At 43.6% G+C, this 20,029-nt stretch overlaps 1 protein-coding gene across 1 annotated transcript in view; it reads right to left on the reverse strand.

Moving 5' to 3' along the window:
• CDH4 (cadherin 4) overlaps positions 1–20,029 on the reverse strand; it is a 419,518-nt gene that overhangs the window by 34,890 nt on the left and 364,599 nt on the right. The window contains exon 8 of the mRNA XM_074553930.1: positions 11,868–12,005. Within this exon, the coding sequence (XP_074410031.1) occupies positions 11,868–12,005 (138 nt within the window). The remainder of the gene's footprint in view (positions 1–11,867; positions 12,006–20,029) is intronic.

Here is a 20,029-nt window from a genome sequence, read left to right on the forward strand (position 1 = left end):
AAATCTGGGGGAAATGCTCCAGGTGAGAAAATGTCAGACAAGAAATGTGGATAGGTATGTGATACCCTGACCTGGAATTGCCAAAGCAGTGCCCCCTGCATCCCCCCTGCTGGCTCTCCAAGGCCAGCTCTGGGTTAAGGAGGAAAATTAGGATATATCATAGAAGAATTAGGATATTTTGTATATAACCATGGCACAGGGGAGCTTTCCAATGTACTTTTACTCTCTACAACAATCAGCTCCCTAAAAAGAGGATGCAATCAATTCATTTGTTGGCATGTCAGGCCTCGCATTTCCTTCTCCTGCAAACTGCAAAGAAGCAAAAAACCACACTGCTTTGAACAACAGTATGAAAACAAGATTTTCCTGATTTACATGCAAACCAGAGCAGCAAAAATTGAGTGAGATAGCTCAGCTCCTAAGTGAGCAAAATGTACTCCACAGGTCTGGCTCTGTGTCTCTTGGTGAGATGTGTCTAGAAGCGGATGTTTCAATTCAGGCACCTGTAATAAACTTTCATAAAGAAGGGCCTTAAGCTGATAAGTCTGGTTTAGGATTTTCTTATTAACTGCCCATTCCCCATAATGAGTTTTTAATTTAATTTTTTCAGATTTTAAGGCATATGAAAGCTGCTCATGTGCCTCTGGGATCTCAAGATGGGTATTTGGGAAAGGAAGAATTATGAGAGTACTGAAACTGATTTTTACCTATGCTATAATCCTGGTATTGAGATTTTTAACAAGTTTCCTGTGCAGCACAGCTCAGCCCTTCTGCACACTGACTCCTGCTCAAACTTCCTCAGCAGTGCAATTGGAATCTCTGTTATTTCCAGATTAGTCACAGAATTAGCACACAGGGGGATTTTGGGGTTTTTTAATGAGCAGGTTGGAACTCCATCATCAGGCACTGAAGACCCTCTGTTCTGGCCAAAAATAAGGGTTTCTGACTGGATGGAGCAGTCTTGCAGGAGAAAGCCACTGAAGGTGTTTTATTCTGAAAATGTGGTTTATTCTGTGGTTTAAAGACACGATCTTCTGCACTGGTGTCACAATGGCCATTTCTTTATGTGCTTACTGATGCCAGTGGAGTGAGAACCTGCACTCACAGGGGATTTGTGCCAGGGCTCCAAAAGGCAAGGATGGAGTGCCTAAAATATCAGAATTACAGAATGGTTTGTGTTGGAAGGGACCTGTACAGGTCACCTAGCCCAGCTCTCTGCCACCTTCACCTAGGTGAGAATCTGGCATTTTAGAGAAATGCCTGCCTGTTTACAGTAACTCAGAGCACAGAAAATACTACATTAAGTACTGTGTAATTAATCAGATTTGCCAGGAAAAAGAGGCTTCTTGCTGAAATTTTTGTTTACAACATTTCCCGTGGAATGGAGCAAGAGGAATGCAGTGAGAAACACAGGATACTGGGTCAAAGAAAAGATGGGTTGTAAATTCAGGAAAGAAAAGACTATTATTTCTTCTTTTTTATTTTTTAGCAATCAAAACCTGTTATTGCAGTATGCTGAAAAAACTTTGTAAACCTTTCACCCATTCTCTGATTTTAACTGGCTGCTCTCTGTGTTGTGACCCTTTCTTCTACAACTGGGAAGCTTTGAGACATCCTGGACAGTTAGAAAGATTTGATAAGAGAAAACTCACAGCACTCCCAAATCCTTTGCTAAATCTCCCTTTTTCTTCCCCCACAGCATGTCACTAAAGATTTCCTAAGTGAAATGTACTTAATGAAGTTCCAGATATATATCCTCTTAAAATGACAGCCCTCAGAAGCAACTGTTTTTAAAGCAGAAGAATATTGAAGAATTAAAAACCTGCCGACCCAAGGAAGTTAGCCAACCCCAGGAGGGGATTTATTTCAGTGCTTTCCAATAATGGAGTCATAGAATGTATTTAAATTTCTCAGCCTCACACCAATGCCTGAGATGCTGAGGACTTTAGAGATAATGAAGTAATCCAGCACAAATGGGTGTTTGCCTGGGACATGCCAGGGCTGTGTGGATATCCAGCCTAACCATGATGGTGCTGGGTGTCTACATTCAGACAACTCAATGAGGCTCTCCAAGGCCAGCTCTGGGTTAAGGAGGAGAATTAGGATACTTTATATATAACCAAAAAGCAGAAAGAGACACAACATCTACAAGAAACCATTCAAATTGGAGGGAAATGCTACAGGTGGAAAAATGTCAGACAAAGAACACGGGTAGATATGTGATACAGGAGCATCAATGTCTGATTTCTCATTAAAATTGTAGCCTGAGTGATACAGCAGAGATGATGGGAACAGCATACACGGATCTGGTGGGGCAGCCCAGGGTGATAACAAGGGCATTTCTGGGCATTTCCCTCTGCATCTCCTGTGCCTGCAGAGATCCTGCCAGTGCCACGTGGCCCTGTGACCCCTCCCTGCACACAGGGAGCTCACACCTGCCTGGAACCTCCCTCCCACTGCACAATTCCATGGAAAGCACAGGGTGGGGATGTGGTCTGGGGCTTCTCCCTCCAGATCCTGCAAAGATTGAACAGGGGAGGAGAGAAATCCCTGTTAAATGAGACACTGAGCCAGGAGACAGCTCTGGAGATGCTCACATGAGAGGGCTGATGACAAATGGGGACAGTGAGCGATGGCTGGCAGGCGCTGCCGTGGCTGGGGGTTGTCTGTGCTTTGATAATATTAGATGGTATTTAATATTAATTAAAATTTAAATGATATTACTAATATAATTATTCTGTAATATTAATTATAACATTAACCCAGCTGCACAAACCAGCAGGCCAGAAAGCCAAATGCCCAATCAGTGGATGTGTCCCATCCATGCACGGCTGGGGATGGATGTGCCACTCACCCTGTGAGTGACAGCACAGAGCACTGCACAGGCAGGGGGTTCCAGGTGGAACCCCTGCAAGGATGGCCAGCACATGGAATCTGCTGCTCCTCCTGCCTCTGCCTCCCGTGAGGAGCTGCAGCTGCAGCTGACTGAGAGTGCACTCTCCAGCATGGAGAGGAGCTTGTCTTATTCTTGATTTTACACCAAGTACTACATGTGTCCAACCCGAGAGAGTCCAATACAATATTTTTTAATATCTCCCCCCACACCTTTTTTTCGTGACAGAAAATTGTAATGGAAGTATCGTTCCTGTTTTTTTTTTTTTTTTTAATCACTGGTCTTTGGCAATTTTAAACTCTGAGGTCTGAAAAATTCATTACCACTAACTTCCATCAAGGGTGTTCCTGAAACCAAAATTACTTAATCAACTCAATTTAGCTTCTTGTGTAGACCTAATTCAGAAAAACTTTATCTTCTTGAATTGTTATTGCAATTAATTTCCCCCCCCTTTTTTTTTTCTGCAGCAGACGACATTTCAGTAATTAGATATTCTATAAAAATGAGTTATTCATTCAGAAGAGCTTCACTTTTATATTTGATTAATCACATTACCACTGAGGTCTGGGTTTTGTCTCCAAGGAAAGTTTAATGACCTCATTTTAATCCTTCTTTTAACCACCAGGCAGGTATCAATGAGAAGAAAAAAAATTATCTTCTTTTTTCTTTTTCTCTGCTTTATTTCGCAATCTCAAGATTACATTTGATGCTTTTTCTGTGTGACTGACCCATTTAGAAGGAAGAATCTAGCTGATTCCAATTAGGTTCAGGGCAGAATCAGGCTAAACAGAGCCTTGAACTGTGCCTTAATAACTAATGCTCAGTGTAATGGAGAGGAACCAGAACTGCTTCACCACGTGGAGCCAGTTTAAAGCTCTGTACATGATTAATTTAGTGATAATTTGAAAATGAATGTACTGAAAGGAAATACACAAAACAAAAGGCACTGTAAATTTAGGTTTTGATTAATGGGGTCTATTAGGAAGAGACTTCTATCAAGAAGATGACTTTTTTTTTTTTAAAATCAATGCATATATACCCACACAATGTAATGGAATAATTCATATAAACCACAATTTAGCTGTGAGTAGAGACTTGGAGATGATTGATGACTGTTTCCCTGGCATCAGCATCTATCTGTGCTTTGGATCCAGCAATATGCACATCTGTATTTGGTATTTATACATACACATCTCTGTATCTCTATCTGCTTGGCAGTCTCAAAGGTATCTCATCCTTTCTGTCATGTACTACACTGGTGTAAAGGCTTAACAGACATCACAGAAGAGGCTGATGCTTTTTTCATTAAGACATGAGGAATTATTGTTTTCTCATAAAGCGAGAAATAGCTTTCATTTTAGATGAAAGAGGTGCTAAAATAAAGAACAGAAGTTGAGCATCCACAAGAGAGCAGGAAGTGTTTCCTGTGTTCCCTGGCATGGCACTGGAAGGGCCTCCAGGCACTCAGAGATGCTGTGCTGGGAAAGCCCCAGTGCTCCCAGGGAATCTGCACTGGAAGTGGCCATCACCCTCATCTCTCACAGAATTAAACTCTGTGGGCATCCCACATCCTCAGCCCCACTGGACAGGCTTTGCACTGAGGTGGGGATCCATCTCCAAAGGCAGATCCAGTGTAAATAATTCCCTCATCATGGTTAACCTGTGTGTCTACAGCAAAGCCCTGGAATAATTACTGTGGTGAGTTCAGCACAAGGCTGCAACAGGATGGGAAGAATGAATATTGTTTCTCCTTGTGCTCTGTTTGTTATTGTTACCTCCCATCCTAACGTTCTTAATCTAAATTCATTGTTCATGGCAAAGGTTGTCACCGGGACATGCAACGAGAGGCAGAAAGCCCATTTCAATTTATAAGCACTGGGGTCTTATTTAGGAAAACTAGACTGATTTGTGGTTTTTAAGACTTCACTGACTGTATATTTAATGGAAATGCACACAGAATTAGGTAGATGCTCACATACCCAAATGCTACTGGGCATATCTGATTCACTTGAATATAATAATTTATTTCAGTAAGAGGCTGACAGCTCTGTAACAGCCCAGGCTTTGCTGCGTACTTTGGCTGAGCCTCGTTTTGACTGGAAAATTGCAAGTGAACACAGTCATTGGGGAATTTCCATGAAAGCATAATTGATTTTTAACAATAAAGCCTGTCTGCAGGACTGTACAGAACTCAGGATTTGTCTTCAGCTGTAAAACAGCACAGTCCTGCACATTCCCTCACCACAGCACTGCTCCTTCCCCTTGCCAGCTCTGACCTGTGCCATCTACCTCAGCTCTTGTGTGACAACCGCCTCTAAATTATGCCACAGGCACAGTTTTGATGATTTAAAAACGCTGTGTGATCCGGGCTAATCTACATCCAAATGTCACTGCAGGCTTCCTGAATGGCACAGGTGTAGAGACAGGGACAGTGAGACCTGCATGGACAGCTACACATGCACCCTCAGTCTGTACACTGGCAGGTCATGTACACAGGGCTCAGGATTTAAGCCCTTAATCTTTTCCAAGGTCTAGAAACAGGGAGGAGGCAGATGGACACGTGCCAAGGTCCTGGGAGATAGCAAGCTATCCACTGTCACCAGTTTTTCTTGGATCAGCCTGTTAAGATCTCTCTTTTTAGGAAGCCCTCAAAGGGATCCTGGTCCAATTTTCTGTCTGTAGGAAATCCCAGTGACATCCCACTCCTGCTGGGCTCTCCCTCCACACTGTAAGAGGAATTTGTAAAACATGAGCATGCATGTAAAAGGGATTTCTCAGAACACTCCCATGTTCCAAATGCTTCTGGGTACATCTGCCTGTAAATGTGTTTAGGAAACCCCAAGGCAGCCTGATGTGGATGCAGATTTTGGTTTCCTACGACCATTAAATATCATTTCTCCAAAGCAGACCTATTTGCATCTTTGCATCCCAGTCACTTGGAAGTCACAATCTCTCAGCCTGAAGGATTTTTTTCCCTGCTTCTTTGCTATTTTGAAGCTCACCGTTGCAAATGGAGCTCAGTAGGATCTGACTGAGGGGGCTGGAGCCCAGGCAAAGCATTCACCCCACTTGCAAAAAAGTCACATTTTTACAGCTCACATCAGCTATTTCTGTGCAGTGCTGCATAGGTTGATGCACAGCTATTTCCTCTCCTCAAACAAACAATGAATGTGAGAACAAACACATTCAGAACGGGGAATACAATTTTAGGTTATGCTTGTTTGCTTTGTTTCCACAATTTTGGCGAGTTCACAGAGCAGGAGGCTAAGTGAGAGCTACACCATGGCTGTGAAAAAGGAAATACTAATGCCCTTGTTCAAGGCACTGAAACTGGATTACTATATCCAAACTGGGTCAGAAGAATGAGAACTGAGCAGAGCATGGAGCACAGCAGGGGTAGCAAGATAAGCAGGGAAGGGAAGCTGTAAAGCAGAAGGGGTTGGAGGATCTTGGCTTGTTTTGCTTCATGGAATGAAGTACAAATGTACACTGGTAAATCACAGGGGAGAGAAAATGGGAAGGAAACATGAGAAAGGGAGAAGGAAGAAATATTTCTGGTGAAGGCAATGCCAGCAGGGCAGCGATGCTCCAAGAGCATCTTCACTCTCAGATTCCAAAGCTCTTCTCAGAATGGGCTCGTTAACATCTCCCACAGCACTTGAGGAACCAGAACACCTGCACAGAGAAAGGTCACACAGTTTTGGCAGTGTGGTGCCAGAACCAAGGAACCCTTTTAACTTGGGTCTGTCTCTGTGTTCCTTTGTGCAGGGAGCACTGAGCTGTTCTCTGCAGCTTCCAGCACTGCCTGACCCAGCCCAGCACGGGCCAGGCTAACCCAGCCTCACTGCAGCTGAGCCTGCTCCCACAATATTCATTAAATAGCCAGGTAGAAGAAACTGGCAAGAACTGCTTTTCCCAAAGTGCTTGCAACAAGGACTTGCTCCTTCACTGATTAGCCAAGTCCATGTTGTAACCACATTAACCTTACCCAGAAACAGCCCCAGCGCAGCCTCTCTGAATCCAGGTTACTCCAAACCAGCAACTCTGCTTTGAGTTCAGCCAGCCCTTGGCCAGGCAGCCTTTTCCAGGGCAGCAGAGCCCAGCACTGCCCTGAGAGCTGGGAAGCACCCACCCATCCCCAGCAGTCCAGTCCTGAACCTTTGGAGCTGCTCCTGACTCAGAGTCAGGATGAGCCAGCGAGGCAGGGCAGGGGATGCTGTCCCAGAGCTGCCTCTTTAAACAGGCTCCACTGGACTCAGCTTTGGAAAAGGAGATTCTCAGAGCAGTGACAAAGGGCAAATTTTAAAGTAGCTTAAAATAAGACCTCCTAAGGCTCAGGAGATTAAAGAACTTGAATAGCCCAGTTTCTTTCTTCCCTTTCTTTCCCTCCAATTTTTTTTTTGATTGCCAGGCAGGTTTTCCCAAGAATTCACAAACTCAAGTAATCATGAGCACTTTAGCCCAGTGAAGTAATATTTTCCTTACATGGGCTACTATAAAAACAAGTTCTGCACAGAAGGCAAATTTAAAATAACTTTTAATTAACATTTCAGACACAGAAGTCTGATCATGCAAATTCATCTGCGTCTCCTCTCTGTGCCTGATTGTTCCTGATTGAATATGATAAAAATAGACTTTGAATGAGTCAAGTGTGGGCATGGATTTCTTTCACTTCTCCTCCCCTCTGATTATGCATTTTCTCAGATAAAGTGGAAATCCTTGAATGGCTATTAACAGTACCATGGGTCAGACTGGAAAGGGCATCCTGCCTGAGAGGAGTTAAAGATTTCACTGGAATTAAAGGTGCTCCTCCTGTGAGCAAGAAAGATGCTTCAATCTTACATAAACCTCACCTGAGAATATCCAGCATTGTTCTATCTCAGCTGACTTTAAATCTCTGAAATACCAGCTCTAATTTCACTGCATCCCCTGTATCTGAGGTGAGCATCTGACCAGAGCCTATGGATCCACATTAATATGGAAAAACCACAACGCACTTGCACACAGGAGATAAATATTTGAAGGGAGACTGAGGAATTTCCCCATAATTAAGACATGTCAGAGGACATGACCCTGTTAAAAGTAACAAGGACTCTGGATAATGGAGGGCACAGTGATACCTTCATATTATAACAGCAAGAGAGCCAGTAAAAATTCCTACAAAGCCTTTGTAACACAGTCCAGTTAAAATGTCAATATTTTACAACAGCTGGTGACTTGGCAGGTGCAAAATCCACGAAAACTTCCACAGAAATGAATGAGTCACAGAGAACTTGGGCATGGGGGACTAAAATACCTTCTCCTATGGCATCTGACCCAGAGCCTGTGGGCATGGGCTGGTTGGGCACTTTGAGGAGTCAGTGCTACCTCTCCTCTTTGGCAGAAAGAAGAGTTGCCTCCCTTCATTAATTTCTGCAAGCAGCAATGTCACACAAAGAACACAACACTGTGGACAGGCTGAAGTCCCTTAGATAGCCAGAAGAGCATTCCCTGGGTCACAATCCTGTATCAAACCACTAAAAATGCCCCAAACAGCTGCCTGTGATGTTTATAGTGTTTCAGGGGATGCTCCACTCCTGTGGTGTCTCTCAGGAAACACTTCCCCACTGCTGGCTGCTCTCTGATGCTTCTCAGCACAGGCACAGGTAGCACTGCAGATCAAAAAAACCATTCACCATCACAAAAAAGAGCTGGAGAGGACCAGAGGAGGCACCTGGCCCTCGCTGTGCCCAGTGCCTTGCAGCTGGCTGCAGGTAATCCTCAGGACTGTCAGGACTGGCCATGCTGATGGAGAGTTAACAGCAGACTTGAGCTCCAAATTGTTTCATCCAGAGACTCTGATTTCCTTCCTCCCATGTAATTTCAGACCCCTTTGTTTGAGAAGGTGGAGTTCCTTCTTCCCCTGCCTTTCAGGTGATGGACCAAAGGATGTGAAACCCACCAACATCAGTTTTCATGGAAGCACCCAGGAATTCTGGAGTTTTACTTTACAAAATCTTCATTTTGTACCTTTAAGGATCTTCTTTGTAATTTGATTGCTCTTTTACCACCTCTCATCCAGCAGTACACTTTGAGCCAGCCCAGCTGGTATTTTGGATGTCCGTTCAGCACCACACCTCTGCTGGCTGTGCCACTCTGGCATTGCTGTGCCTGAACCCGCACGTGGTCCCTGCTCTCAGCTCCTTCCCCTGCCCTGGGCCTGGCTGCAGACGTGCCCTGGCTCTCTTGACCATCACAGGGAATGCCCTCCTCTCCCCCATCCTGTTGTTAGATTTTACACAGCAACATTAATTCCTGCTGCTGAATACATGAGCTGTGACACCAGCGTGGTGCAGGGTCCTCCTGAGCTACATTCCCATCCAGAAACGATTAAGCCTGAAACCACCCTGGCTGAATGACAGGTAATTTAAGAGCTCCATAGGGTGGGCCTCTGTATCTGTCTGGGAGGAATACAGCTCCTGAGCTCCTCTCATCTGGCTGCTTGCCAAGAGCAAGCCACAGTTTCAGTTATTCAGTCTATTTTTGTTTTTACAGCAGCATCTCAATACAACTATTTAAAATAAAAATATACAATATCTCTCCAAACAGTCCGCAGACTTAAAAGAGACCATGGGCTTTCTCACTCTCTGAGGAGCTATAGATCTCCTGGAAAGTGATTTTTGCTATTTTTTTTAGAGGTGTTAAAATGCAGATCAGACTATTTGAGGACAGCGAGGAGATTCAGCTCAGGCTTAAAGAAACTCATCAGCCTGATGCTGTTCCCTCTGCCAGTAAAAGAAAAAACATATTATACTTTCATACTCACATGAAATTCAGCCTGGCTATACCCAGGAGTATATCAAAGATATTTGTTTCCATAGAATCACAAAGTATTATTGTAAAACACCCTTGGTTTTCAACTCTTTACAGAGAAGTCCCATGTGCCACTGTGTAAAGCCCTTTGGCCCTTGCAAAACTCTTTCTTCAGTGATTGAAATTAGAGAAATAATGGTACACATCAACTCTGCTTAGAGGAAGAGTAGCATTTTCTAATCCATTTAACACAATTCTGTGGGTAATTCTCCTGATGGCTTTTATTCCTTCCAGGTTTAATACACACCTCGACATTAAATACTCAGAATTCACCTGAAAGAAAATTTCCATTATCCCACCTTCCATCAGCTCTGAGAAGTGCCATTAAAACACAGCACATCTGGAGGGGATGCTACCCTGCAGAAGGCAGCAATGTGCTCGTGCAAGGAGCCCTGACCCAGCTCACCCTGCTCCCCAAAACCTCACCCCACAACCTGCACTGCAGACACGACCTGGGGCATGGGAACAACCTGTGCTGAAGCGACATGGCCACTAGATGTCATTCCTTTTTCACTCAAAGGGAGGGCAGAGAAGCATTTTCCTGGCAGAATGAAGTCCCCCCACACACCAGGGAGCTGTGGCAGTGCTGTGGTGCAAGGTCCTGCAGCCCCACAGGCACAAATCTCATTCCAGAGTAAATAATTCTGTCCTGGCAGGAGAAAGGACCACACAGCCCAAGACCTGTGCTGTATTTTTATGGTTCTTCATAACTGTACCATACTGAGGGAGATGTTTAACCACAACTTTACAGCAGAAAGATTGGAGTATCCATGATGGGCACAGAGCACACGTGTGCTGATAAATCCACTGGAGCAGCAGCACAGCCTGGGGATTGATGCCCAGACCTGAAAACATGTTGTGTGCCCACTTTGCTGAGACTCAGGAGGAATTCAGTGCCTTTTTCTTCTTAGAACCCATGTTCAAGCCACTGTGTGAGAAAATGCTGTCTGGGAGCTGAGCATGCCACAGCCCCAAACTCAGCTCCCCAGGGAGATGGGAAGGATCCAGACTCCAGAACTGACATGAATCCAGCTTGGGTCCACAGGGGCATAACCTGGGCTCTGCATGACTTCCTGGAGTTCTGTGACATGCCTGCAGTTTGTAAGAGTATAACTAAGGGGAAACTTTGGTCCTATGCTAATAAATATTTAGACACCCTTTAGGACGGAATGAAAATTCAGAATTATATAAATAATAAAAGCACTCCTCCAAGGATGTTCAGTGACTTGAGCACTAAGAAGTTAGGGCACCTGTATTTGAAAAGATTTGATGCCTATTTAAGATACATGACTTACTACTCCTTGTTGACCCTCATATGAATACAGACAGGGGGTGAACAAGCATTTCTCATTTATTAGCATATAGACCTCTGCACTGCTCTGTGATTTCTAAATTTACCATGCACATTTCAGATGTTCTACATCTATGGATTATGAAGTCTGGAATGAACCAGACCACATCATTTCACCTTCCAAATCTCCATTTTTACCTTAACCAGCTCTAAAAATTTGTCATTTGCAACATCTGTTTTTTTCCCCTTGCCCTCCAGGAATACCTTGGAACACAAGAGAACAGAACAGAAGACTGTGCTAATAAAACAGAAGAAAAATCTTTAACTGATTAAAACCAGATGTACTGAAGAATGTCTACACATTTACTGCCAGCACTCACAAATACATCTGTTAGAGCTATCAGTGAAATACAAATTTTACCAGCTACCTGCTACCATTTACAGCACTTACAGCCCTCTTGAAATCATATCCAAGCCATAAACCCCAAATATCTCTCAGTGCTCAGGATTTCACTCAGAAGTATTAATAACTCTGATATGTCTACAGCCAATTGCTATGAAACAACTGCATCCTCTTTGGTGCAATCAGACATGGGCTGCTTGCCACGTTATTTCTGCTCCTTCACTGCCTTGGCCAAATCAGTCACCAAACAATTTTGCTGGTTCATGAATCAATCTTTTCCTTTTTCGTTTTTCTCTCCTGAAAGTCTTTATTTCCACAGTTATCCATCAGAGTTCCTCCTATCTGCCCATGCAGCTTGGAGAGACAGCAAACACCAACACCCATGAGCTAAAACCATTGTGTGCACGCATCACCCTGTGGGTACTCACAGTGCTGGTGGTGAACTCAGGGGGGTTGTCATTCACATCTGTCACTGTAATGATGGCTGTGGCCGTGTTTGAGAGACCATAGTTCAGATTTCCTTCCATATCTGTTGCTTGAACAATCACTATGTACTGCTGAACTTTCTGGAAAAAAAAAGAAAAGAAGAAAAGGTGAGACAGAAAAACACACCCTGTAAAACACCTTGGTTTATTTTCCATATACAAGTGTGATCTTTAAGCAGACTAAGAAGTTAATTGGATTAAAAATATTAGTAAAAAAATTCATTTAATTTTTCTGCATCGTTTTTGAAGTGATTTTTGCACAGATTCATGGACATCACCTGTCTCATGGGAAAATAAAAGTCTTATGGGCAAAATTCCCTGGTTGAAGATGACATTTTTATTAACTTTTAAGTACTTTCTGCAACATTAGCCTTTGTCTTCTGAAAACCAGTAAAAGTTTTGTTCCTGTGTTTTCACTGAAAACATGTTTCACTAAGAACATTATACCCCCAAAATTGACATCAACATTGCCTGGCAGCCCTCCAGCTCGTTCTGCTCACACAGTTTGATGCCCAAAAAGCATTAAAATGCTCTTCGCGTTTCAATCCTTACCACAATCCTGGTAAATAAGGAGAATTTAAGTCCAGTATGGAAGAAAAAAATAATTCCGCGCAATAAACAGCAGTTCAGCAGAACTAATTTAAATTCCTGAGCACCCCCTACCACACAGCTCTCAAAGGAAAAAACCTCACAGAGCCAGCCATAAAAATCACACAGCGAAGTTCTAAAGGATGCTGTAAGTCAATGCAAGTGGAAAATAAACCTGAATAAAAGAGGAGAGGCCATCTGATGTTGCATGTGTACAAATCTTCCTGGGATCTCTTTACTTAGGAGTATCTGCCTGCATCCAGAGAACTCTCCTGATCTTTAAACTGGCCTCAACAATAAATTTTCATTTAGACCTGCAGAATTTACTACTGATTACTGTCATGCTCACAGAGCACTTTAGAGGCAGATGGGAAAGCAAAGCTCCACTCCTGGAAATCAGGCAAAGGGAGGCACAAACACTAGAGAAGGATCCAGGCAAAAGCTCAACTCAGCCCTGCTCTTGAAGGCTGCAGGTGGCACATCAGAGAGCCCCGAAGGGCTGTGAACCAAGGGGAGGCAGAATTTTATGCAGGAAAAGCTTTTTTGGGAAGTCAGGTGGAAGGACTTTGGTGCAAGGAAAGACCAACTGCCCTCAGAGCACAGCTCAGACACCAGGGCTGCTCCTTCAAGGTGCCAGTGCTACAAGTGTGTATAAAATGTCCTCTGAAGTTTCAAAGGGCAAGAATTAGGTCAATTAGGTCCCTTTATTCCCATATAAACATCCTTGAAGTGCTGTAACTGTCTCAGTTCTTTAAATCTTCTGAGTTGCCAGAATAAGAGATCTGCATTTTAGCTTTATCTTGATTCCAGGGCTTTTAATTGACCTGCTAAATTGACAAGACATCACACTTAGGGATCCATCAGCACCTTGCAACTGGAATATATTATGGAAATGCACTTTCATTATCTCTTCCTATCTTGTATAATAAAACATGAGGGAGAAACTATTGTTAGCCCTTGTTTTGGGCTCATGCAAGAAGGCTCTGTTCATTACTCCATTTGTAAAGCACTGCACAAGGCTGAAATGTCCTTATTAGTGAATGTAATTTCTATTTCATATCTAGCTTTTCCTTCCTTATTCTTCCTTATAGACTACCTGGGAAGCTGATGGAAGTATTTCCTAGCAGGCCAAATGCTCTGGTTTAAATAACAGAAGGTTTAAATCATAGAAGTGGGGAGGATACTTATAAAAGTAGAAGCAATGAAATTTCACATAAATGAGAAAAACACATCTGTGTGCGTGTACCCACAGATTTACAACAAAATTACTTTCTTTAACAAAGCACTCTTCACTGAGCTCTGTAATGTTAATAAAAAAACCCACACACAAATTCAGAGCACTAAATTAGAGAAGTTTAAAAGAAAGATGTTGATCAGATCATACAACACAAAAAAAAAAAAAAGAGAAGGAAAATGGCCAGAATTTATTAGAGTGTGCAAATGTAGCAGCCACAAGGAGCTGGTGTGGAAGGAGGGAAAGAAGGGAGGGATGGCAAAGGAACACAGCATTTGTGCAGCAAGAGCAGGCAGTCCAAGCCAGGTGAGAAAATGTGGGAATTACAGCAGATCCCAAAGGATGGAGTGATCAGGCAGGACCATGATGGGAATGCACACGTTGGGGAGCTGCTGGATCTCAGGATAGCACTGGGTACACATCAGAAATGAGCTGCTGGGGGAACCCCAGAGACACCCCCAAAGCTGCACTGATTTCCATCTGCTGAACACAAAATTGTGTTTAGAGCAAAAGTGGTTTTTGCCATGAAGAATGGTGTGGGGAGTTGTACAGAACTCAGACACAGGAAATCAGAGAAATATCGAGGTTAGAAAACACCTTTAAGATGAAGTCCAGCCATAAAGCCAACATTGCCAAGTCCACCAAATGGAAGCAGTCTGAGATCTGATCTGCCAAACCTTCAGGTTTCCATCCACATCCAGCTCCAGCCCAAAGGCTCCAGCACTGTGGGCATATAGGGGTGCTCCTTTCAAGTGCCCAGTTTTAGTTTATAACTAATTTAATCTCCGGTGAGATTGGTCCCAGCAGATAACAAATTACTGATTTTTTGTTTTTCTCTAGCTGATCTTTTTGCTTTTGTGCATTAAGCTGATTTTATTGAACTATTCAATCAATTTCAATTTCAGCATGTCCTTCCAATTTGTCACATCATCTCCAGGGGCATCTCAGTTTGTTGTCCTAATAGTATTATTATTGTTACGACTATTAGGAAAAAAAGGCAGTCTCATGCCCCCAAGCATGAAAGACATTTTCTTGATGGCATTTTGATCATACAGAATAATTCTCCTATTCTCTTTCTTTGCAAAAATGACATTTTAAATAGCACAGGGCAGAAATTACAGCATAGAGGTAAAGCAAAATGGTTCTAACATTTACTGTATGTTTGCTCTGATGGTGATGCTGGGGAGCTCAGGAAATGAGCCTGTGGCCCAAGGGGGTCCAGACTAAAAACCCAGCCCCACTGAAGCCTGTGGGAGCTCCTGTGGCAAGTGTTTCTAATAAATCTAACAGATCTTCATGCTACAGCAAAGCAAATGTGCTGTTTCTATTCCAGCCAAGGAAAAAAAAACCTCATCTTGATAAGTGCAGAGCTTTTAGTCTGACCTAAAAACTAAGAAGGAATTTTAAAGGAAAAAATGATGAAGGAAGGAATAATTAAAGGGAATGTGGCAGATCTAATCTGTCTGCTCTTCTGTCAGTCATCTGACACAGTGCCCCAAAGAAACACATCAGCTGAATTCCAGAAGATGGGAATTAGTTGAAGGAATTTGTTAAGCTGGCTAATGGGAAATTAGTCAGGGGCTTGGTTAAAAAGGTGCCTTGTACAGGAGAAATGGCAGCTTGGAAGAAGGGCAACTGCATAATAGAAAAATGCGATTTAGTAACACAAAATACAGGAAAATGCAGCAAGGCACCCATAAAACAAAACTTTCCTGGAAGCTGTTGTATCGGACACGAGGCGGGATGGCTGTCCCCATGTCCCACCTGCTGCCCAGCAAGGGGCAAACACCCCGTGTGCAGCTCTGAGCAGGGCACAGCTGGCAATCCTGCCCCCTGTGCCAAGCAGGGCTCCTGGGGATGCTGGGCACCAGCCAGGCCCTCGTGCTCGCTGCTGAGCCCCTGGATCCAACCAGGTGCTGGCACTGAAGAGCCCATCACAGCAGAAGAGCCTGGCTTGTTTAGTCTAGCAAAATGAAGGCTGATAGCAGATATGATTGCTGTCTATAAATAACACCAGGAGGATAAACACTGGGGAGGCAAAGAAGCAATTTAAACTAAAGGACAATGTTGACACAAGAACAAATGGGTATAAACTGGCCATGAATAAATTTAGGTTGGAAATTAGTAGGTCCTTTACCAATAAAGGAGTGAGATGCTGGAGCAATCTAATACAGGGTCTGGGGAGGAAAAACGTTCAAAAGAATATATTAAATTAGGGCTAAATCCTCTTGGTTTAGGTAGAAACTATGACAAATTGAGCTAAAGCAGAAGGCAGATCTCTTAGCATTCTCTGTGTACAAACAACTTTGTATAAAAGAAAAAGAAAAAAAAAACCCTTTCAGTCCAAATAGCACAGACTGTTCATGTGAAAAGGCTTAACACTGATGGTTATCACTGAACCAGCCCATTCCATTGGCACACACAAAGGACCAGGTGCCCCAGACAAAATTACAGCACTGCAAGTGGCTCTCCCCATCGAGACAGAGGCTGGCATGGAAATGGCTCAAATCCCTGGCTGGGCTGAGCAGAGCCTTGCTGAGACAGGGTATAAACAGGAGTAAATCGTATTCAGAGACAGACTAGAAAACAACAAAGTATTTTAAAATGAAGCCCTAGTAATGGAGTGCTACCTGTGATCCCAATTTTCAAATGTGCACGCACGGTGTTTGAGAAATGTGGCTCTTGCCAGTTTACACAGGCAATTATTATACATCACACATGAGCTGGGGAACTGTGTATACCAAAGTCCAGAAATGCAGTAATTATGTGATTAAATTAATCTGCATTATGGACAAAGGGTTTGCAAAATTAGGAACTACATTTTCAAAGCCCTGTACAAATATTGTCCAATTAATTACTACTTCCTGAGAAATGTATGACTAGCTAATTTTAGCATCACGCCTGGTAAAGCAAATAAGGTTACCAGGATGTAGGATGTATTAGCAGGAATCCATTGGTGAAGGAGAAAGGAAATCTAAATTCTATTTCTTCCTGTGGTTATCCTCACATCTCCTTTATATCTATGTTTTTTCATCTCCCCTTAATTTTGCAACACCAATGAGATGAATATGAGATGTTCTTGTGATTTGTTTTCTAAATAATTTTCTTGCATGCTACTGAAGACTTGATGTTCATGTTTTTGGGTATCAGAGATGGCAAACACATCATTAATAAATACTGCACCAGAACCAGGAAAGGCAATCTAAAAACAAATAAACAAACTACCCCCAAACATTCACTTAACTCAAGCAAAAGTACTTTTTCCAAAAAGACCTAAATAGCCACCATTTATACAAAGCTCACAGGAAAAGCTTTTAAAGCATCTATTCTTTAATACTCCCTACTTAGCCTTGGTTAAATAAGAACAGATTTCCAGCAGAAAACTCTCTTCTGGAAGCTCTGGGAAGAAGGCAGCTTTCACAGGACACCCAGGGAAATCCAGCACGCCTGCAGCTCCCCCAGCCATGGTGGTGCAGGGTTAGGGTTAGGGTCAACTCTGTGCCACAGTTGAGCAGAGTCTTTGATAAACCTTGACTTTACATTTCTCACATCCAGCACAGCATCACGCTGTGGCTGCAGAGTCCTCAGCAGACACCAAGCCCTGGGCCTGGAGATCCCAGTGCACAGGTTCCATCACTGCCTCGCTGCACAGGACCAGCTCCTACCTGAGGTGCCCATGTTTCTGCTAAGACAGGCATAGAACAAGGCAGGAAATGCTATTTTTAAAACCAGCTGGGGCACTTGCTCAGTGCTGCACAGCCAGACAGGGAAGCAAACAGCCAGGGCTGTTTTCTCCATTTGGCTGGGGCTACATTGGCTTTTCAGCCAGCATGGCAAGGTGTTCCCTTCCACAAGCCCCTGGTGTTTGATTTTATGAGCTGCCTGTGGTGGCAGAGCCCCATCAGGGCTGGTGCTGGTCTGAATCTGCCCAGCAAGGCAGAGTTTGCTCTGCTGGGAGCAGCCCTGTGCTCACCAGGCTGCCTTTCCTCCTAGCAGAGGTGGTGATGTGACACCTGGCCTGTCACACCCTGTGTGTTCCTGTGACCCTCTGCCCAAACACCAGTGAACTCCTCTGTGCCAAGAACAGCCTCAGTCCCAGCACCCACAGCAGTTTCATCCCCACCTCCAGTCTGGAGGAGCTGTTCCACTCCCCTTCAAAAACCATTTTGTCTGGTACAAATGAAGGTCCACAGCCCAGCTCATGATTTTCACTTTGCACTGGAGCTACATTGATATCCACCTTTAATGGCTTTCTCCTGGCAGCCTCATTAACACCCAGCAATTAAACTACTTAACATTTTCCTCTCTCTCTAAGACCCATAACCTGGGGGTTCTCACACATTATACAACTTATCTTATTCTCTCTTAAGCTACTGCACTTTATGATAGCAAATTAATGTGTTACAATTTACACCTTTTAACCCGTTTGGAACCACCAGACACACCATTAACTGTTCCAGCTTCTCCCAGGGTGGGTGTTGAATCTCCCACTTAAGTGTAAATGGGACCTGCTCCAGCTTTTAGCAGCTCTTTCCTCTTTTGTGTGGCAGCTTCTGAAAGCAAAACAGCCTCTGGTGGTGGGTACAACACCCAGCACTGGCAAGCTGAGCTTTCCCATGAAAGCAGGAGGAAGTTCTTTAAAAGTTAACTGGAAGAAAGTGAATATGATCTTTTTTATCACGCAGAGGTTACAACATCAAAGAATGCCAGAAAGCCTTTCAGGAGTCTACTGTGTTTGGCCTTTTAGTAGCATGAGACCAAACAGTTCAGTGGCTGCTGCCTTTCCTTGTGCCATCCAGGCAGGAAAAGTGCTGAAGTGGAAACTGTTCCTGCACTGGCTGCAGAGCAGACCCCAGCAGGCTCCCAAAAAGCCTTCCAGCATCCTGGCCGCCCCTCCCTGGAGCCTCCCAGACACAAGGAAGGTCTGTGACCCAAACAGAATTGCTCAAGCACCTCATCTCATGGTGAGCGCCAGGATGCCGCTGAGCTGCTCCAGGAGCTCAGCTCAGCTCCAGGAGGGATCTGCCAGTTGTCAGGGATGCACAGGGAAGCTCACAAATAGAAACTCCAAGCATTAAACAGCCCTGAGACTAAACCAGGAGAGAAAATAAGGAAAAAAAAAAAAAGAAACAAACCCAACCCACAGCAGACAAATAACTGGAAATGGTAAGACAGACTGGGGATCCTGATGGATCATTTAAATGATTCTCTTAACAATGCCTGGTGCCAGCAATACTGTGCATAGGAAGGGCTGCATTAAAGTGGAACGGAGGTGCTTTAAGTGCAATATGCTGCCACCACATTCATCTGACATAGATACTTCTTTCTTTGTTTTTGGAGTTTTACCCCAAAGGGATTGGACACCAAGCCTGGGCTATCAAGGTTTTTGAAACAACACCCAAGCTTCAGTAAAAAATGTGGGATTTCAATTTCTGCCCAAAGAAAGGGGCATGCAGGAGAATATATCCACCAGAACAGTGCAGTGACACAAACACACCTTGCAGAGGGTTTGCCAGGCTCTGAGCCCAGCTGGCCAGCACTGGTGGCAGCAGCACATTCAGAGCTGTGCTGTGTCCAAGGTTAACAGCACAGCAGGGCTTGTCATTAACCCCCACACTTGTTCTGTAGTTCTACATTTCCACTTGCACAGGGTGGGCAACAGGGACCACAACATTTCTTATCTGATATTTGAGCACAGACATTTCTCAAAACATGATTGAAGTGACTCAGAGGCTATGAGGTGACTTCAGAACTATTATCAGAATTATTATCAAAATTATTGTCAGAAACCCCATTGTTCCAGTATCACTGTCCTTGGATCAGAGATAAAAAAAAAAAAAACAGAAAAGCATCAACTTTTCTGTTTAGAAAGACTAAATGACTAAACTGACTAAACATCAGTTAATGAGCTTCTCATGGTTATTCCATTTACACCAACACTGGAATCACAGCACCACTAGGAATGGGCATCTCTCTTTTTAGTGATCCAAACTCCAGATCAGATGTAAGTCCACAAGGAGGCAGGGGAGAAATAAGAAAACTGAATTACCTGCTTCTGACTGTCATACAAAGGGATGGCAGTGAGCTGGCATGAGCTACTGATAAATTTCACTAAAAAAAAGAGATGTGATTAATATCTTGGATAATGTATTTCAATTCTGACTGCAGCCACTGTGCCAAAACAGAGGAAGGTTGTGATTAAGGCTGCAGGCTGCAGCTTGGAAGATCTGGATTTCTTTAGCATTTTCCCAAACCCTCCCCAAGTGACCTTTAGCAGGTCATT

The sequence above is a fragment of the Zonotrichia albicollis genome, chromosome 17 (assembly GCF_047830755.1).
Source record: "Zonotrichia albicollis isolate bZonAlb1 chromosome 17, bZonAlb1.hap1, whole genome shotgun sequence".
NCBI classification, from domain to species: domain Eukaryota; kingdom Metazoa; phylum Chordata; class Aves; order Passeriformes; family Passerellidae; genus Zonotrichia; species Zonotrichia albicollis.